Raw genomic sequence first — 21,835 nt, forward strand, 5'->3', positions numbered from 1 at the left:
ACAGATGGAAATCTGTCATGCCACTGTGGCCACGTTGTAGAAAGTAATTTAAAAAGTATGATAGGAGTCAGGTTTTATTAGGACCATTATAATTCAGGAAGCATCTTAAGGGAAATGCTGAGCTGATATAATTTAGTAGACCTTTCGGTGGTGTCAGGGGTGTGTGGCATATGCCAGTTATGCAAATAAGATATGCTAATGAGCTCCGGCACCTTTTCCCCCCTACAAAATGACCCCTGCTCGGAATTGGTCCCTTGTTGACAGTTAAGGAAGGCGGGAATACCTTGGGAAGGAAATTTCGCATCTGGCTCAGAGGGCCATAAGGTCCCTGAGGTACCTCCAGGGTACTCAACCCCCTAATGCCTTTGACAGCTGCACACCAGGCAGATTTTCACCCGGAACTTTCTCTTTCCAGCCCAGGAGTGGCCAAACTGTGGCTCCGGAACTACACGTGGCTCTTTCACACACATTGTGTGGCTCTCAAAGCCCCCACCACCCTGGCAGCAGGCTTGAAGGAGGCATTTCTCTCTTTAAATCATTTCTCCAAGCCAAGTCAGCTGGTTTGGAGAATGCATTTGAAGTTAAAGTTACTTTCTTTCAACCTCCCCTCATTCGTCTCCCACATCTGACGTTCATGTGTTGTGGCTCTCAAGCATCTGACATTTATTTTACATGGCTCTTATGTGAAGCCACTTTGGCCACCCCTGCTCCAGCCGCTGATTGCGAGTGTTTTAAAAGTACAGGAGGGGGCCTTCCACCCGTGCGCCCGAGCGTCCGGGGCCCTGGGGCAGGCGGCGAAGCGGCGGGCGCCTCGGCTCACAGATGCGGTGGCGGACAGCGCCCCCTACTTACGGCCGCCGCCGCCGCCGCCTGCAGGCCTGTGCGAGGTGCCTGCGGACTAGCCCTGAGTGGCGGCCGGGCTGGGATTCGCTGCCCTCGTATAAGAGAAGTAGCGGGAAAGGAGCCGGGCAGCTGCGCTTGGCGAGGGACGGGGCTGCTGCTTCCCTCGAGTGGCGGCCAGGCGGGGCGGGGAGCGCGCAGGGGGGCGACAGGCTGCCCCCAAACTTTGCCGGGCGGCCCACGTGTTCGCCAGCTCGCCTGACGGGCTGCCGAGGGAGCAGCTGAGGCGCCCGGGGAAAGGGGCCGGGGCGAGGTAAAGAGCGGCGGCGGCGGCGTTTGGCTGCTCAGGCCGGGGAAGCGTTTGCGCCGCGGCTGCGCTGCTGCTCGGAGAGGGCTCGCTCTTCTCCGGCGTCCGTGGAGTTGGGGCGGCCAGCTGGAGGCGCTCCGGGGGACCTGCTGCGGGTGGGTCGCAGGAGGAGGGGAGGCTGCCTCGGCGCCGCGCGCGATCCTAGGGCGCCCCAAGCCCGGCTCGTTGGGGGTCGGGCGGGCTTACTCGCGAGGAGGGAGGCAGAAAGTGAGCGCCCACGTGCTGCTTCCACCTCTCCCGCCCCCGCCCCCTTCCCGGCCGATCAGGGCGGCGATCCTGCGATGCCCGCGTCTTCGGGGGAGAGCGCGGCGTTCAGGGTGCCTCCTTGCGAGAGACGGCAGTGACAGCGGCGGGGTGCCTGGCAAGTGAGCGGCGCGGCGGCTCTGGAAGCAGAGGCGCGCGGGGTGTTGCAGCCTGGGTATGGCAACCGCTCGCTGTCGTGCTGTCCGCCGGTTGGCTTTGATTGCTCTCTCTCGCTCTCTCTTTCAGCTCGAAGGAGATGCAAGAAGTTGCCGGGACTTTGCGGGATCCGCCAAGGGGCGTGTGAGCGGCGCTCGGAGGAGCAGGAGCAGGAGGAGGGGGCTTTTCTGCGAACTCCTCGGAGCCGCCGCCGCTGCCGCTTTGCACACCCCTCTCTTCCCCGTTGCCGCGGCGAGTCCCCCCAGCCCGGAGCCGAAGGATGCAGTTTCGCCTCTTCTCCTGCGCCCTGATCATCCTCAACTGCATGGATTACAGCCACTGCCAAGGCGGCCGCTGGAGACGCAGCAAGAGAGGTCAGTAGCGTGCCGGCCGGGCCACCTCGCCCTGCTCCCACCCCGGCCCGCTTGCCGCGGAGTTCCCCCCGGGGCTCCAGCCTGCTTAGCCGGGAAGAGGAGGTGCCCAGGAATGGAAAGCTCTTGAGCTTTATTTAACCCGGATTAAAACGCAGAAGGGGGGGGGGGAGAGTTAACACACTTCACGGCATGACCCCCCCAAATCATTTTCTTCCTCCTCCACGAACCCAGAGGAAACGATCCCTTTTCTCTCAGGTTACTTACTCCACCCTAACGGAGGATGCTAAATGGAGGGGTATTTAGGATTGCACTATGTCCCTCCAGTGGGTCCCCCCTTTGAATCTCCTCTCCTGTTCCTGAATGCAGTCTTCTACTTACTTGTGAAGTCCTGTTCGTTCAAGTACTTCAGTGGGAAATGCTGCTGGAAGCCTCATGAGTTCAGTAGCGCTTACTCCCGAGTAAATGGGCCTGCAGGGCAAGGGTGGATGACTGTAAAGGTGCGTGTTGAATAGGCTTGAATACACATGTATCTGAAGAAGGGTGCTTGCACATAAAAGCTTGTACCTTGAAATAAAACTTTGTTGGGCTTAAAGGTGCCACTGGACTCAAACTTTGTTCAGCTGCTTCAGACCAGTCTGGCCACCCACCTCAATCTATACTTGAATGTAGACTGCTTACTTGTTTAATCAGCTCTCTTTGCAGCAGTTGCAATCGGGATGAGTTACAGTTGTGCAATTGATGCCCCCCCTCCCCCCTCCCCTCCCCTCCCCTCCCCCAACTGCTATAGCCCATTGGTGTGGGCTTCAGGTTCAGCTGTGTTCCAGTCTCTGCTGATGATGGCAGGAATGAAATGCAGGGGTGAGGATGGGTCCAGGTAAACTCCCCTGGAGAAAAGGACTCAGTCCTTTGCATATGGGAACTTGAAGTGCATAAGCAGCAAGCTCTAGCAAAAGCAACGGAAATTTGAGCTAATTACAGATAATAAGTTTGCTCTAGATGTCCCACATTGACAGTTCCAGGCCTCCCTGTCGGCTGGTCCCTCTGGACTAGTTGAAATAGCAGAGGTCAAGTTTTTCAATGGGACTCTTTGAATAACGTCTTTATTTTTGACGGGGGGGGGGGGGGGGGCGGAGGATGTGGAAGGCATGATGCTGTAAACATAGAGCTCAAAGGGTTTATAGGGCAAGTCGACTAGTTTGCAAGACGTCTCCTTGCAGCATGCTTTAAAGAGCAACCAGTATATTAATCATGGTGGGACTAGTTTCCTCCCTCTGTTTTTAAAAAAAGCCAGCCGAATCCTATACAGAAGTTAATTGAAAGTCCTATTGATTTCATTGAGACTTGCTTTTTAGGAAGAGGGCTAGGGCTGCATGGTTGGGGTAACAGTGGCAATAACTGGGATAACAGTGGCAATAATTGTGGGCATTCTGTGTTGTAGGCTCACAGCTGAAAATTGTTCATCCTGACAACAGATCTCTGCGAACTTGATGCTATTGTGTTTTTGTGTGTGTCTGACAGATCTCCTGTTAAGTTTTGCAAAACAAAAAAATGGTCTCTCTTTTGTATTTGTCAGTGTTCAACCACTAGCTGGTCATAGTTCACAGATGTCACTTTTACTCCTGATGTTCTTCCCTTCTCTAGACTAGGGCTGCTCAAACACCTGCCAGCTCTGCTCACACCCTGTTCCTTAGCAGTGACCAGGCAGCCGATGAGTTGATGGACTTTTTACAACTTGTTTGTGTGTATTCACTGAAACAAGAAACTTGCAGCCATCAGGTGAGGGGTAAACTAGGAGTCAGCTTCTGATTTCCTGCTGGGGGAAGTTTGGCTTTGTGCCCAGCAAGTTCATTTTTGGGGGGGGGGGGGAGAATAAAGAGCCTCCTTCTGATCTCCCATTTTCTTTTCTTCCCACTTCAAATTGTTGGCTTGGGCTACAGAGAAAAAGAAAGGGAAACTCTTTCCCTTCTGCTTTTTTACAGTGCAGAGATTAAAAGCATTGCATTTGGCTCTGGCCAGCTTGGAGAGTGAGAAACAAACTAAGCACTTTCACACAAGCTAAATAATGCAGTTTCAATCCGTTTCAATGACTGTTTGCAATTGGATTTTGCCAGTTCACACAGTAAAATCCAATTGCAAAGCAGACTGAAAGTGCATTATTTTGTGTGTGAAAGTGTTCAATGTCTTTTTTGCTGCTGGAGGCACAGGGAAGGGAAACTGGGGTTTATGCACAAACAGGGTTTTGTTACCTTGCCCCAACACTAACTCAGAGTTTGTGTCACAAACCACAGTTTAAATAAGCCTCTGTTTGCCTGTAGTTGAAGGCAATATGAGATCTGAGGGACCTCAGAAAATTAACACAGTTGACTCTTGGGGAAAACGTAGTAGTTTAGACTGGGGGTGTCAAACTCATTTGTTAGGAGGGCCGGATCTGACACAAATGGGATTTTGTGGGGCCGGGCCATGCTTGTCATAAAATATAATGCCATAAGCGAGATATAAACTTTATAATGGACACAAACACCGTTAAAGATATTATTTTTAAGCTTAAAATACAAACATGCTTAAAACTCTTCCAGTGTTTGTTTAAGTTAGAAAGGTAGGGGAATAGTGGAGTTTGGCAGTGCAATTTTAAAAATAAAACATCAAGAAAAAGCACAAAGCTCTGACTCTGTGGAAACAATGAAATGGCATTGTAAGCTTCTCCCCCACCCGAGTCTACTCAGATAGGCAACGCCTTTCCAGTATAATATCCCCCTTTGGCTGTGGGTTCCCATGTTGGAGTACTCACTAGATTAGGTCTATTCAACAGACATAAGCGCTGCAAGCAACAAACTTGTTTGCAAGGACGCAAGGAATCATGAGTTTCAGCTAGCAATAGGAATGCTGAAAATGTAACCATCTCCACTCCATTTGAAACCATTGCAGAGCAAATGCAAAGCTGCAAGAAAAATGTGGAATTGACCTTAAAATCCACACCACATTTTCCTTGCAGCAGCCAGCAAATAAAGGCAGGAAGAGCTGGGAACTGAGACTCAGCCTCCTAGCTTCAGGAGGGGGAGGAAGGGAGAGAAAAGCGCCCCATGGGCCTGATCAAAGCTCTTGGCAGGCCAGTTCTGGCCTGTGGGCCGGGCGTTTGACACCCCTGGTTTAGACAGTTTTTGACAAAGAGGACACGCTTGTGTGGCTTCCCTGTTGCTGCCACCACTGATACAGCACAGCGGCAACCAGGCTCCTGCATGACTGCCCCACTCCCTCCGCACTGGCCATCCCCCTCCCTCCCCTGCAGGGCTTGCCCTAGACTGTCTGGCACCCTCGACAAAGCTAACTTCTGGCGTCCCGCTCCTGCACTGGTAACATCACCAAGTCAAATGGGGGTACCCAATTCAGCAACCTCAGAAGGTCGGCGCCCTAGGCAATCACCTAGTTTGCCTAGTGGCAGAGCTGGTCCTGCTCCTCTGGAAATTGACTATTGCAATGCATGATAACAGGTTTTCTGAATCCCCAGCTTTCAAGTTAAAAACAGTCTCTAGCCTAGTTTGTTGGGGAGGCATTCTTTTCTGTTTATGGGCTTTCGCTCCAACTTTGCTTCTTAACTGTTATTGCTTTTCTTCCTCTCTTACACAGCATTGTTGCTCTTGCGTTTTTATGTGTTGTTTTTTAAATCACATCCACAAAACTGCTCTGGAAAAACAGAATGAAAGCATGGGAGAACAGCTGTCATATGCATAAGGGAGGGGGTAAACCAATGCAGTTAAGAAGCCAACCGGGGGGGGGGGAAGAGGGAGGAGAAAGAGAGAGCCAATGTGGTGTAGTGGGGAAGAGCGGTGGACTCGGATCTGGCACAACTGGATTTGATTCCGTGTCTCCCACACACACAACCTGCTGGGTGACCCTGGGCCAGTCACGTTCTCTCAGCCCCACCTACCTCACAGGGTACTTGTTGTGGGGAGAGGAGGGGGAAGTGATCGTAACCCACTTTGATACTCCTATTGGCAGCGAAAAATGGGGAACAAGGGCGGGATATAAATTTAAAGTAAATAAATTAATTAATTTTAAAAACCCACTGTGGAAACTCCCTTTTATTTCCATAACTAGGGGATAGAGATTTTCTTTTTTAAAAATGAAAACTGGGAATTCACAGAACCTGGTATATACATTGGTGTAATGCGGTATTGATATAACCACATTCATTTGCCAGTTTTTAAATAAGAGCCCCCCAGTGGCCGGGGCAGGAAATGGCTGCTGGGGGGCATGTTTAGGGGAAATGGCTGCCATCTGGGTAGGAAAATATGCCCACCTGCACAGCAGCCATCCGGGTTTTGCTGCAGTTCCCACAAAACTTTGCAATAAAGCAAGTTGTAGGGCAGAATGGGAGAAGCCCTGGGAAGGTGCATGAAGGCACCATAACGTTGTGGAGGAGGGAAATATCCGCTTCCCACCAGCAGCGAATCCAGGGCAATAACCCATGTAGAAACGACTGCAGGGATGTAGTTTTCTTCCAGGTACAACTTAGGGCAGAAGTCCCACAATTCCTTACTCCCTCATTTTTTCTTTCTTTCATTTTATAGCTTGGCTTGCTCTCTTGGACTGCCAGGTTTGCTTTACTGAAGCATCTTTTGCAAAAAAAAGTCTTCAGTAAGCTTGCATACATTTTTACTAGTCTGCTTACTCATGTGTCTGTTAATATTTCAGCTGTTTGCACCAAGGTTTCTAGCTGGTCACCAGTAAGTAGCTCCGAACTCACCATAGGTGACCAGGTGAGGAGATAGTTTATACTTAGGTTTTTCAGGAGACATTTTTATTTTCTGTTTCCTTTAAATGAAGTTTCATGAACCTCACAGGGTGTGTGTGTGTGTGGGGGGGGTGTGGTGTGAAAAAAGGAGGCTGATTATTTGTTTCTGCCCTCCTATATCACGTCTGAAGTACGGGCTTGTATGCTTTCGCATTGGGAACACATGCATCTCTTCACAGGAAACATGTCACAAGCCTTCATATGTTGCAAATCAGTGTGAAAGCAGGAAGTGAGTCATTTATTGCCTCCTGTTCTCTCTCTCCCTGTAGATTCACACATGCCCATGCTGAGCATGGTCTGATGTGGGTGATTCTTAGAGGTTCCTACTTTAGGGAGCAGCAAGACATGAGTTTCTTGGTGATAAATTGGAGTGTCTGCTAGAGAGAGCAGGAATTCATAATACTGTGGTACCAGTGCTTCTAGCATTAATACCATCTTACTGTAAATGTCTTGTCTCATCCAATTGGTGAGGTGATCTGCTTTTTGCAGGAACGGTCTCGGTTCTGTCTTGAAGAGACCAGGCATCTCCTTAAACCATTCTCCATTTCCTAATTGTTACTTCCATGTCAATTCTTTCATGTTGCAATTCATTTATCTTGCCTCCCCATTTTATTTATTTTTAAGATATATTTATAGTTCTCCATTCTCACAGAGTCTTAAGGTGGATTACACCTTAACACCATGTTAAGTTGATACAGTCGGTAGGATGAGACCTCTAATAAGCAATGCGCTAGGAGTGGAATGAAATCAGTTGGAAACAAGCATGGAATTTTAGACATGATATAGAATGCAGATACAATGCAGAAAACATATTGGTATTACATATGTAGAAAACAATGCAGTGACACCAGGATAATACATACTGCAAACAGACAATTAATTCAATATGCAGTGGTACAGTCCTTAATCTCTTTCCCTTTATAAGGGTCTTCCTGAACCATTTGGAGATGGTATAATTTGGCTTTACCTATGAAACCTCTCATTAGCATTGGGTGAAATGTGGACAGTTCTGTATGTGTCTGTTAGAACTTTGCTTGTGTTTTTAAAATTTATTCCTTGAGGAAGAATTAAAGAGCACTTGATTTCTTTCTTCATTGGTAGTGTGAGAGATGGCCAAGGGAGCAGAGTGGGATTTGTATTATGCAAATTGTTCTCTGTAGAACGTTGATGCCCAGAAAGCAATGTTTAAGAGTTGGGTTGGGTTAAGGGTTTGAGTAGGTAAGGTTTTAAGTAGGTCTTTGATTTAATGACAGTTCTTGGTTTCTCTGTGTGGCTTTGAGGGTGAGGCCACGTAAGTGGGGATTAGAAAGATCCATGGAGGAGAGGCCCATCATAGCTACTAACCATGCTGACTAAAGGAAGCCTCCAAATCAAGAGGCAGTAAACCTCTGAGTACAAGTGCCAGGAAGCAACATTAGGGAAAGGCCTTGACCTCTAGGCCCTGTTTGTTAACTCTTCAGGGCAACTGATTGGCCACTGTGTGAAATAGGAGGCTGGGCTAGGTAGGACTACTAGTCTGGTCCAGCAAGGCTTGTATAAACTAGTAAGTTTTGTCTCTAGATGCATGGAAAGGAGGCTTGGGTTGGATCTAGCTGGTGTTCCACTAGCAGAAGTGGGTCAGTCCCTCCCTGTTCTCCAGCAGCACTCTGCAGCGCCTAAAAGTAATGCTGGGAGCCATGGGGTCACTGCGGAGAAAAAGCCATGGGGGTCAGAGGGCTGTAGTGGAAAAGGGAACAGGGCAGTATCACTTCAGCCTTTCTTTCATCAGTGGAAGGTTGTTTGGATGTAACTCTTTATCCAGAAAGGAAAGGGGCTTCAGCTTCTAAACCCTGTTGCCTTGCTCCATGAGCCAGTCCCAGTGCTCAAAATTCCACCATGCAGAATGATCGTTTGGTGTCTGCTGCATGAAAGGAATCCTGTACTCTTTGCAGGGTTGCCAGGTCTCCCCAGGCCACCACTGGAGGATGGGAGTAAGGTTGCTGGATCCAGGGTGGAAGACTCTTGGAGATTTGGGGTATTGGGTCTACCAGTCCCCAGTTGGGGGCAGGAGATCCCTCGGTTTGGAAGCCCTCCCCCTGTTTCAGGATTATCAGAAAGCGGGGTGGGGAGGAATGTCTGCTGGGCACTCCATTATACTCTATGGAGACTGGTCCCCATAGAGCAGGGTGTCAAACTCATTTGCTATGACAGCCAGATCTGACATAAATGTGACCTTGTCAGGCTGGGCCATGTGTGTCATAAAATGTAATGCCAGGTAGTAGAGTTTTAAACCTTATAAATAACACAGACAAAACACCATTACAGATTTTAAAAAATATATGCTCTAGATTAGCACTCTTGCACTATGTTGTTAATTGAACCGTTTCTGGTAAGTGATACCTCTTGCTCTGAATTATTGCCTCAAAATCTGGAGACAGTGTCTGAGCTGTAGCAATCTTGAATGTGCTGTTCAGATGCATATCTGTATGTTGCAAACCTACTTTTGATTTATTGACATTCATTACTGAAATCTCATGGTCAATGCTTTGAGCCAGGGGAAAACATGAAATGGCTGGGCACTGTGAGCTTTTATACATTAGTTGTGCTGATCAGCCAACCAAGAAAATAGAGACTTTGCTCTGTAGCTCTTGTGCGATTGAGCAAGCCTGGCATAGCAAGCTGAGATGCAAAAGGAAGCGAGAGAGAGAAGGATGCAGAGGACAGTGAGTTGCTCATGAGCCTGATAGGAGCCCTCTGGGGGCCTGATCCAGCCCTTGGGCAGTACGTTTGACACCCCTGCCATAGGTTATAATGGAGAATCAATCATGGGTTTCTGGGGCTTGGGGGAGGTGCCCTGTTTTTTGAGGTAGAGGTACCAAATTTTCAGCATAGTATCTGGTACCTCTCCTCAGAAAGCCCCCCCTCTAGTTTCAAGATTGGATCAGGGAGTCCAATTCTATGAGCCCCCAAAGTAGGTGCCCCCATCCTGCATTATTTCCAGTGGAATGAAGATATTTAAGAGGATTGTGATCCCTTTAAATGTGATGGCCAGAACTCCTTTTGGAGTTCTATTGTGGTTGTCACAACCTTGCTCCTGGCTTCACCCCCAATGTTCCCAGAGATTTCTTGAGCTGGACTTGGAAAACCTGTTGGGGATAGAGACTGGATAGGACAGGGACCTCTGTGGGGTGCAAGGAAACAATGGAGGATAGGGACACCTTTTTCTGGGGCCTATAGACTTGGTCCCCCTGGTCCAATCTTTTTGAAAATTGGGAAGGTTTGTGAGGAGAGGCACCAAAAGCTATGCTAGAAATGTGATACCTCTACCTAAAAAGAAAGCCCCCAGCCCCAGATACCTTCAAATTGATTCTCCATTGTAACCTGTTGGGCCCATTGATTATAATGGTCTTCATAGGGTACAATGGAGCTGGGAAAATAATTTTTTTGCATGCCCATATGCTGCTTTTCAGTATGATCTGTAAGCTGCCTTGAGTCACAGGGAAAAGTGGCATATAAATATTTGAATAAATAAGTATTTTGGGTAGGGTGATAACATTTAAGCAACTTCCTGTTTTTTACGTTAGGCAGAGTTCTGAAAGTGATTGTTCTTCCTCTGTTTATACGTGACCTGTAATGCTGGTTGTCATATTTCTGAAAAGAAAAGTAGACAACAAGAGTCTCCCCTCCCCCCCCCCCCCCCCCCCCGGCAAGGCTGAATCTATCAATATAGTGGACTGGGGCAGGTAGACCTGTTCTCCAGAGGACTGGTCTATCAGTGTAATGGAAAGAGTTGGGTAGTTGCTCTCTGGAGGCCAGGTCTACTAATATAGTAGACTGGGGCAGATATACATGTTCCCCATGTGGGTGAGATTTGGCTTGATTCCGTTTTCTCTAATGTGTAAATTATTCTTAAAATATAGTTTAAATATAATTTAAAAGAATTTTTACAGGATTATGGAAGTAATCTAAAAAAGCCCCTAATTTATGAGAAAGTCAAATGTAGATTCACTCACAACTTTAATGCTACTAGCCTTTTTTGCTCATGAGGTAGAATTTCTGCTCTCAACACTGTGAAGCTTAGATGGAACACAGGTCCCACCTGGAGGCTGGCAACCCTACTTGGCTTATGGCTGCTACCTTTTGTTGAGGCAGCGGGCATCTCCCTGCTGTTAGGCCTCCCCCAAGGTCCCTGAATGATCAACTGAAACTGGATCTGTTGAGGCACAAATTATTGCTGCTGAATTTTCCGGATGTTTTAATGTAGTAATTTTAATATGCTGTGTTTTAACTTCTTGTTTATATATTGTAGAACCTGCCCTGAGCCTGCTTGTGGGAAGGGCGGGATACAAATTTAATAAATAAGCATGATGTGTTCTTCAAAAAAAAGGAGGAGGCGGCAACAATATTATTTTAGTTACTTCTGGAAAATAATTCTGGATGGGTAGCCATATGCTTCCTGTAATGATGTGTGTCTGATGTGTCTGTGCTGGGCTAAATATGCTTTATGCCCTCTGTAGGGGCTTCCATGCGGATAGTTGTCCAACGTCTGAACAAGGCCTGCATTTGTTATTCACAGGAATCCTGCCTGAAAGGGTGAGGAAAATGGCAACAGAGGTCACTTGAGAGCAGGGGTGGAAAAACTGTGGCTCAGGAGCCATATGTGGCACTTTCACACACATTGTATGGCTCTCAAAGCCCCCACCATCACATCAGCCAGCTTGGAGAAGGCATTTGTCTCTTTAAATCACTTCTCTGAGCCAGCATTTATGGAGAATGCATTTAAAGTTGCTTTCTTTCCACGTCTCCCATACCTATTTGCTTGCCTTCCTTCCTTCCTGTCTTGAGGCTCTCAAGCATCTGACCATCATGTCTTGCAGCTCTCAAACATCTGACTTTCATGTTTTATGGCTCTGAAACATCTGACATTTATTCCATGTGGCTCTTGCATTGAGCAACTTTGGCCACCCCTGGTTGAGAGTCTCATTTGCATGTTCAACAAAACTGCGAGGAGCTGAGATTTTGGTTTTAAAACGGCATCCCTGATAGTAATTTTGTTAATATCTTTAACATATCTTCATGGTTTGGTCCACAAAAGCTGTGAATGGTGGATAAATGGAATTTTCTTACAGCAGCAGAAGTGAAGACAGCATTTTACTACAGCTTCCTGTGCCTTCTCGTTTGCTTTTGAAAGTCTTGTAGCACATAAGATGGGAATTCCCCCCCCCCCCCCTTCACACACACCTAAAGGCCACATCTTGGTCTCTACTCAACTTCTGAGGGCCCTAAATTGGATGCTGGCTCTTCCTGATTCCAGTGTTGGTGGTACTCCAGAGCTGATGAAGACGATGATGTGCATCTTAAACTATTATTGATAGTCCCTGAACCGTTTAATGTTTTTAGGTGTCTCAGCCATCTAGTGGATTGCAAAGTTTCTTGGGAGAGAGGCTCTAGGCCATAATTGGTTCACCTCTTCTATACTGAATGTGTAGACATGTTTTTCTCTTCTCTAAAAAAAAAAGCACATATCCATTTAGGTATCGTTGTCTTTTCTGTAATAGTCTCTTTCCACCCCTTCATAGTTCCCCTAAATATTTTAAAGCGATCTGTGAGCAGTGAAGCACAGTGTTGTGTAGTCAAAGATTTTTTAAGGTGTTGCATTGACATATTGTAGTGATTAACAAACAATATTATGAACCCAAAGTACCATTAGCTTTAGGAACAGGGCTATGTATTGAGACTTTTCTCCTTCAATTTCTGATTTTCTTCTGTTCTTCCCCCCCCCCCCCTCCCCATTTCCAGTCCTCTACTTCCCAACAGATGGTTTCAGAATTTTATTTTATGGTGTGTGGCTAAAATGACATCAGTCTTTCTTTTCCCCCCCCAGTAACTGACCAAACTATCTGTGCTGACAAAAGCTATAGTGTGTCTTTAATTAAATGTGGAACTACTTTAGAAGCCGGGCTAGACAGCAAAGGGTGATAGTAATGTTTTTTGCCTTTTGCAAGACAGCTTAAGAAGTGCATAGCAGGAAGACTGAAATGAATAGAGATCTAACCCACGTTGTGTGAATTATTCAAACCCACCCCCCTCTGGTCTCAACTCCCCATAAGCTGGTTTTAATTGAGCTCATGTTCTCCAGCTGATCTTAGAGCAATGGTTGTCCTTGCAGGACAACCGACCTGCCCCAGCGAGACTGAGTCCCACTCAGCTCCCTGTCGGACATTCAGCTATTAACTAAATAGAATCGGTGTTGACAGTTGACTTATTGAAAGTTAGTCTGTGCTGTCACTCCTGGGGCTTTTATTGCGGTCTGTGGAAAATGCAGCTTGTTCAGCTAATTTAAAAAAATGTGCGCTAGGATGTTAATGGCTAATCCGTGCATATAGCCGAGGTTATATGTGATGCTGACTGTGTAAAGCCAAAATGCAGGATTAAAATTCCTGTAACAATTCTTCTCTCTCTCCCCCACCCCACATCGCATCTGCAAATAATCAGGCACGCACTGTGGGGTACTGGCAGTTAGAACCTCTCTGGCCTTCTGTTGTGTCTCTTATGTGATCTCAGATGCTCCATAATATCACTTGCTTAATGAAATAAAATTCCTGGCATAGGAGGACTTCTCTGCGGAGCTGCATCCAGTCGAGAACAGCAACCAAACCTACCATTTCTCTTGACTAATGGGTATTACAATACAGGGGTTAAAAAAATAAAATAAAAAAGCTAAATGAGCTGCATGTTCGTAGGTCTGTATGTGCAAAGCACGCTTTTAGTGAGTTTCATTCTGGTAGGTGTGCTGCATGCAATTTCTTAAATAGTTCTCCCTTCCTAGATTGAGCCATATAAGGTAGGGACTTTGTTTTCTTCATCTCCTTACAACTTGTTGGGCCTCCATGTGTATCATGGGATGGGGTATAAAAATGCATGATTAAACCTGTGATGTAGGGCACATGTTGCTTGGTGAAGCTGCTTCGGAAGAAGGAGATTTAGGTGGGAGAGTGGCAAAACCACTGCAAATGACTTCCTTCAGTGGCTTTTAAACTTCTATTTAATTTCAGAGATTTATAATCTCACACAAGGTACTCTTGCCAGTTTATTAAAAACATCCTAAAGTCGAACAGTGAATCATTTAAAAAGTCAGCAATGTTAACATTTCAATAGTAACAACCAAACAGTAGAGCAAGACTTGCGTCTGTAACAAGAAAGAAGAGCAATGGAGCAAAATAACACAAAGTCTTGTCAGAAACCTGGAAAAAAAAGTCCTCATTTGGTACCGGAACTGCCAAAGAGGGAAACATCGGCTGAAGGGATGCAGCAAGGGCATTCAACAGAGAAGGTTCACCACAGAGATGGGATAGGAAGTTCCTGTCTTTAGTGCCCACCTGCTTTATCATTAAAAGGCCTTTGGTGATCTCAACAATTCAGCTGATTCATATGGCAGCAGAGTACTAGCACTTTGAATTTGCTCTGGAACAAATTGGCAAGCTTGGAAGTTCTTTCTGAACTGGCAAGTTGCATCTCAGGGTTTTTTATTGGTCAAGTCAATTTTTGAAGATCTTGTTAAGTAGATATGTTTTCACATATTTGGGATCTGTATATGAACATATTGCAGCAGCAAATCTAGTTGTGGTCAAGGCATGGAAAACTGCAGCAATGTCTGTATTTACCTCTAGTGAACCAGCTGAAGGTATTCTGAACCTGGATGTCTTATCAGCAGAAATAGCCTCGATAGCATCCCCAACCTGTTGATATCCTCTACAGTAACTCCATCTAGAATCAGCTGATTTCTTAGCTATATTATATTATTCATGCGACATAGCCTCAAGCTCATGTTTCCACATATTTGGGATCTGTATATGAATGGAGAACCATTTGTGGGAGAAGTTTGGATAGTGAAAATGGCTGTTGGAAAAGTTCTGTTATCTTCCAGATGATTCTCTGTTCTAAATATCCTCTTTGCAAGCAGGCCTTTGCACATTCTGAAAGATATCTGGGCACTATCGGTATATATAACATGCAGTTAGTATGTAGATACAGCACACGATTAACGAAGACTATTAATTTCTTGATTTTATTTTTAGTGTGATTTACACTTAGTAATCTATGAAATGTTCTTTACTTTACACCCCCCCCTTTCATGCAATGATATGATAAATATATATTTTTAAAAATAAAAATCCTATTGAAAAGAGAACCATTCAGATTTTTGTAATGTCAGTTCTGCAGTTCAGCAGTTAAAGTACACACACACACATTTTGCAGCGATTCTTTCAAATTGGAAATAAGCTTTGCCTTTCTGGTGTATCAAAAATAGTTTTAATGTTAAACAACTGCTTCATGCCTGTTAAAACCTGCCCATTTGCTTCTCATGCTTGTTTAATTCTTCAGGAGTGGAGCCTTGTGGTGCTGATGGTTTGGCGCTTAGAATGAAAGTTGGCCTCACTTGGAGAGCTCCATTTTGATGTTGAATGTGGGTTCTAGTCACATTACACGGGACATTTTCATTTTAATGTACAGAGGTGGGGAAAGAAAAAGCTAATGAAGGGTGCAATCCAGAATAGGGCTGTGGAGCAGTCCCATTAAATTTAATACATTACTCAGTACAAAGCAGGAGCAAAGTTTCTTTGAACATGGTGAAATGAATACCCAATCAAGTAGAGTTCAGGCTACATATATTCATATGAAAGCTAACTATGGTATCTGTGCTTGTGTACCTGGCTCGCCTATTGACTGCATCAGTGATTGGCCCATGAACCACCACTCAAGTTCTGTTGCATTCCATTGGTTGAGTCTGCTCCTCTTCCCCACCCACTGGGGCAGCTGCTAGGCAGTGGCTGTTGCTAGGCAATCATGCTTGATTTTATAAAAGGCAATCAAACTTGGCTCTGCTAGTAAAAGGCAGGGGGAGAGACCCTTTCCAGGCCTATTTTGTCCTTAGAGACCTCATTGGGGCCTGTCCTGACTAGGGTTGCCAGCTCCAGGTTGGTGGGAAATTCCTGGAGATTTTGTGGTGTAATCTAAGGAAGCCAGAGTTTAGGGGAGGGGATATAATGGCATAGAGTCCACGCTCCTCATGGATGCTGTGATAACCCGGAAATTATGTCATGCAGTCAGTGACACTTCATGAATTCCTACAGTCTTTATTATGTTTACTGGGAATGGGCACAAACTGAAACACAAACCATAGTTCATGCATGAACTAGGGCCAGTTTGTGAACCATCCCTCCCTTGAACCATCCTGTGGGAGATGCCGGGAGGGTTCATGCCTACCCTTGGCTTCCTCAGGCACTACATGGATGCAGGTGCCTGGGGAAGGCCAGGGAAGGCAGCATGAACTGCCTTCCTTCCTAGGATTGCCTTCCATAGGTGCCCTGCAGCCATGGGGCACCTGTGGAAGCTGATTCTGGGAGGGGAGGCAGTTTAAACTGCCCTCTTCCACTTTCCCAAGGCTTCCACCTTGGGGAAGGCATGGGAAGACAGTTCAAGGGAAGGGCATCTGTGGAAGTCAATCCTGGGAGGGAAGGCAGTTCAAGCTGCCTTTCCTCTGAACCCCAGCTGAGCCAATGGGGAGACCTCACCCTGCATGATCTGCTGTTTTGTGGGCTTTTCTGGGCTGTCGCATTTCAACCATAGGGTACAATGGAGAGACTGTGGACTGCAGAAGGGAGGGGGAGGCATTTATATTCCTCTCCCTCCTTCCCCCTGCCATGCCAAACCACAAACCAATGAACCACTAACCAGTTTAGGGAACACGGTGGTTCAGTTGGTTTATTCGGTTTGTGCAATCAAATGATCCACGAACGAAATAAACCACCATTTTCCTGGTTTGTACCCATCCCTAGTCTTTACCATAGAGTGGCAGAATTCCTAGAACATCATGTTCACCAGTATGTGATGTCATAGTGTTCACTCATCATTCCCTCTGCTGTTCCATTGAACCAGTGCTAGGGATGGAGTATGGAGTGGGAGACTGGCTGCTGTGGAGGGCAATCTAGTAAGCCTTTATACTGGTGAATTTATGGAACTGACATATTTGGAGTGTCACTGGCAGCAAATGTGTGCTGATTCAGACAAAACATGCCATAGAGTGCATTTAATTGCCTGTAAGTTGGTAGTTAACAACAGTCAAGGAAGTTCTTTTCATTGCCAGTGTGGCTTGGATCCCACCCAAAATTTCCATATGTACAAGAAGGGAGGGGGAGTGATTTTTGTTGATCCGTCTGTCACATGTCAGGCTCAAACACCCCCTTAAATGCTGTTCTTGGGGGATGGAGGCTCCCACAGGAATAGGTCGAGGCAGGGAGTTGGAGGTGTCCTGTGGCATGGGGGGTATCAGCGAAATCCACTTCTTCCTTACACACAGGATCCAATCCAGTGTTTTCCCAATTGTATTCATTCCCAAATATTTAAAATTAACAAATGATGAGTTAGACCATCTTATACAGAGTTAGACCATTCATCTACCAGTGTTAGTATGGTCTACTCTGACCAGCAGTGGCTCTCCAGGGTTTCAGGAAGAGGTCTTTCACATCACTCATCGCCTGATCCTTTTAATTGGAGATGCCAATGACTGAACCTGAGATGTGCTGCATGCAAAGCAGATGCTCTACTCCTGAGCCAAGTCCAAGGCAGGATTCAGATGAATGTGGTTTGGCTGTAAACTCTGACAATTCTGCTAGATTCCTTTGGATAAAAATCTCTCTGATTCATCCGCAGATCATGTAGCAGTGGAGTTGGATATGCTGTCTGGTCAGGTTTGTATGGATAGTTTTTGACGGGTCTCTTCTTGCGGCAGCTCCACTTCTTTGGAATGCACTGTCCAGCGAGGCGAGGGCTGCACCGTCTCTGTTCTCTTTTAGAAGAGTTTGTATGGCACAGCTGTTCTGAAGGACTTTCCATTGCTAGCTTTAAATTCTCTGGTGGTTGCTTTTTAATGGCAATTTCAAACTTTAAGTGGTTTTATGGCATATTGTGTTGTATTATTTTTGGAATCTTGTTTAAGATCTAAAGGAAAGATGGTGTACAAATGCCTCCAATAATTAAATTTCTAATATTTTGCTGGTGTTGCAGGCAGGGGTGTCAGCAGAGCTCCAAAGTACATTGTACTACTGCTCCAGCCTCTCTTTGCCCAAGCTTCTATTTCAAAATGTATGTGGGTTAAAAGCCAGCAGACCAATTACAATGAAAAGCCCTCTGGATTTTTCAACGCTGGTTTGATAGCACTTTTAGATGTGTGCTTTCCAAGATGGTTAATGCACTGATGCCTTTTTGAATTTCTAATGCATTCTTGGATGGTGGTCACTTGGCTTGCAGTTGGGGTTCTTTAGATCACGGCATGCTTCTTATCAACACGTTGATGGAATGAATGAGCATTTTGAAGAGCAGAGGAGCAGCCCCCTCCTCCGGAGTGACTATTGTGCTGCATTTTCCAGCACAACAACACAAAATCAGAGGGTTGGATACAGTGGAAGGATTGTGTGAGGTTCACACAAGAATTATCTATCTTTCTAGCTATTTGGCCACATGCAACCATTTTTTAACTCCTTGAAAAATTTATTCCCGGGAGAGTCAGTTTGGTGTAGTGGTTAAGTGTGCAGACTCTTATCTGGGAGAACCGGGTTTGATTCCCCACTCCTCCACTTGCACCTGCTAGCATGGCCTTGGGTCAGCCATAGTTCTTGCAGAGTTGTCCTTGAAAGGGCAGCTGCTGTAAGAGCTCTATCAGCCCCGCCCACCTCACAGGGTGTCTGTTGTTGGGAGGAAGGTAAAGGAGATTGTGAGCTGCTCTGAGACTCTTCAGAGTGGAGGCTGGAACATAAATACAGTATCTTCTTCTTCATAGTTGGCCCCTTTCCTAGAGCGCCGGGACCTAGCAACGGTGATCCATGCGACGGTCACCTCAAGATTGGACTACTGTAACGCCCTCTACATGGGGCTGCCTCTGTGCCGGACCCGGAGATTGCAGCTAGTGCAGAACGCGGCGGCCAGGCTGCTGCTTGGCCTCCCAAGATGGGAACATATACGGCCGGGGCTACGCGAACTGCACTGGCTGCCGATTGTATACCGGGTCCAGTACAAAGTGCTGGTGATTACCTTTAAAGCCCTATATGGCCGAGGACCGACCTACCTGAGGGACCGTCTCTCCTCGTATGAGCCCCAGAGAGCACTGAGGTCAGTAGGTAAAAACAGATTGACCACCCCTGGGCCCAAAGAAGTTAAACTTCGGACTACCTATGCACGGGCCTTCTCTACCGCGGCCCCATGCTTGTGGAATCAACTCCCAGAGGAGGTGCGGGCCCTGCGGAACCTTGATCAGTTCCGCAGGGCCTGCAAGACCACCCTTTTCAAACAGGCATTCATGAACGGCTGACCAAGTCCACAAAGAAACATCAAAATGGTCCAATCTGGAGATCCGCCATCATTACATAAATTGACAGGCATAGCATCGATCAATAACGGTACTGCCAGATTTAACTTAATGTTTTTAGACTTAGTAACTGTTTTAACTAATGTATTAATCGGTTTGGGTTTAATTTAATGTTTTGTTAAATGTATTGTTATTTTGCTGTTGTTAGCCGCCCTGAGCCTGCTTGGCGGGGGAGGGCGGGATATAAATAAAATTTTACTTACTTACTTACTACTTACTTACTTCATAGGACCTGTGTGAAGTAATAACTATGTACATGCTGTGAACTTGGGAATAAATTTTTATGGGGTCAGAAATTGCTGCTGGAGGGCAGGCAACACTGGGAAGATGAATGACCTACTGGTAGATTGTAGGATCCAGCCCAGAAAATATTAAAAAGACAACCAAGAACAAAATACCTGTATCTTTAAGAGCAGTTGTCAAGACAGACGATAATAGCCTTTGAACATTTTTACTGTGTTGCTGAATACGAGCTTCTGGGATGATGAACCAATGATCAGTGTGTATTCATCTCCTTGTGTAATTAAGATACTTTAGAGCATAAATTCAAAGAGGATACAAACGGGGTGGGTGGGGGAAGCTCTCATATTAAGCTTCCCTTTACCAAAAGGCGACTGTTCAAGTACTTCCCACTCCCCAAGGTAACTCTCATACTCTTTTTTGAAATGGAAGGCCATCAGAATTGGACTCTTCCTGCCACTTTCCCATAGTGATCACATACACTGGATGCCCTACCATATAGGGAGATTACCCCCGTCCAAGAAAAGTTGAGCTTTTGATGCATCTGCAGGGAAGGAAAAGTCTTAAGTCACATCAGAAAGGGGACACTCTTAGAAGCTGGGGGACTTCACAGTGCTTGAAGCAAACACTGCATTGGTACCAGCTCATTTTTCCAGTGGAAAGATCTGTAAAGCATAACAGATTCATGCTCTTCAACATACTTTTAACGTACTTTTAAACTGTGTTATTAATTAGTTTTGTAGGTGATTGAATGAACTTAGACCAACAGGTTTTTTTGGGGAGGGGGAAGAGTTCTGGGGTTTTATTATTTGTGATTTCAGTTTTACATTGTAGGTTGCCTTTAGCCACAAGGGAAATACTCAACTATTTTTTGGGGAAAAAAACCCCTAATACACTGGTTTGTTTTGTTCTGGCTTGTGCAACACAGAGTGGGTTTATTGGGATCACTTCACATCTCTAAAGTGGTATCTCTCCAAGAAGCTAGTGTACTATCCCTGAGTGCAGATGTCCTAGCCTGTGATGATAATGGGCTGGGGGAGCACTTTATGCTGCTCACTATCCTAAGTAACCTCCCAAGAGATGCTGTGCCAGCAACCTGTACTTAAGTGTTTTGGATGATATCAACCCAGGGGCACAATGCCAACCATAATATGAGAGAAAGCATTTAAGACTGGCATTCCAGCTCTTTTACTGGCTGGCACAGGTAATGAGGTTGCCCAGTAAATTCCTGTCAGATCAAGATTACAATTGTAAGACTTAAAAGTGGCCAGTCTTTTTTTTTTTAAAGATGGTTCCTCCATTGCAGAATCCAGTTAAATGTTTTAAACAAATAGCTCTTCCGTTTTATTGTCCATACTCATGCCTGTCATTTTTGAGTCAGCATCCAACATTAACGACACAGTTTAAAAGTACGTTATTAAAATACAAATGTGTTTTGTTAACTTCAAGTTCACATTTAATTCTAAGGTCAAGAGTAAACATGACTTTTCTTCAGAAGGGCTGTGGATGTGGTGGATGGACAAGAGGGGGAGAAACCTAGAGGCATCACTAAATGAGGTAGGCAGAGGTAGCAGTGCTGTGGGTGGGAGGGAGAGCGAAAGATAAGGAGCTGGAGTCTCTGCCAGCCATGTGTGGTGTCTTTGTAGATGGGCAGACTAGGTGGACCGTAGGTGCCCCACCAAGGGAGGGGAAGAAGGGGATTTCCCTCCTGCAAGACTTGCAGGTCCCTGCTTGTAAAATCTAATTATGTGAGTCCTCAAACTGTGGATTGGGCAATACACCATTCTGGTGGAGAAAACCAGAGACAACTCTAATTGTGTGACCTTGAGCAAATTATAGCCTTTTGTGACATGGGTAAAATAGTGTTCTGAGGTTAAAGGCAATACAGATTTTGAAGTGCAATATAAGTAGTAGTTGGACTTCTGATTATAGGTTGGCTGCAATGTTTGATTATGAATAATCCAGACTATGACCTTCAGATTACAAAAGAAAGAAGAGAGTTTTATTTTGGGGATTGACAAGGTGATACTTAAAGACAGAAATCAGCAGCTGGTGTAAAATCAAAATGGATTTAAAAACTTGTGTAAAATGATAGCACTAAAACCATACGTAAAGCACTAGTTCAGGGGTGTCAAACATGCAGCCCGGGGGCTGAAACAGACCCTTGGAGGGCTCCTATCAGCCCCCTGAGCTACTGGCTGTCATCTGCACCCTTCTCCCTCTCTCTTGCTTCCTTCTGCATAACAGCTTGCTTTGCAAGGCTTGCTCAAGAGCTAGAGAACAAAGTCTCTATTTTCTCCATTGGTTGAGGCTCCTACCTTGGGGAGGGAGGGAGGGAGGGAGGGACGGCTTGCTTTGTCTGCTTTTTCAGTTGCATAGCAGAGCTACTGAGCCAAGCCTCTCTTCTATTGGCTGATGCT

General features: G+C 45.9%; 1 protein-coding gene across 1 annotated transcript in view; it reads left to right on the top strand.

Annotated features, from left to right (window-relative positions):
• The first annotated feature begins 966 nt into the window (after nt 1–966).
• RSPO2 (R-spondin 2) overlaps nt 967–21,835 on the top strand; it is a 169,234-nt gene continuing 148,365 nt past the window's right edge. Inside the window, exons 1-2 of the mRNA XM_060243323.1 lie at nt 967–1,153; nt 1,697–1,980. Coding sequence (XP_060099306.1) covers nt 1,887–1,980 — 94 coding nt within the window. The 5' untranslated portion in view covers nt 967–1,153; nt 1,697–1,886. The remainder of the gene's footprint in view (nt 1,154–1,696; nt 1,981–21,835) is intronic.

Source organism: Heteronotia binoei, chromosome 7 (genome assembly GCF_032191835.1).
Source record: "Heteronotia binoei isolate CCM8104 ecotype False Entrance Well chromosome 7, APGP_CSIRO_Hbin_v1, whole genome shotgun sequence".
Lineage (NCBI taxonomy): Eukaryota > Metazoa > Chordata > Lepidosauria > Squamata > Gekkonidae > Heteronotia > Heteronotia binoei.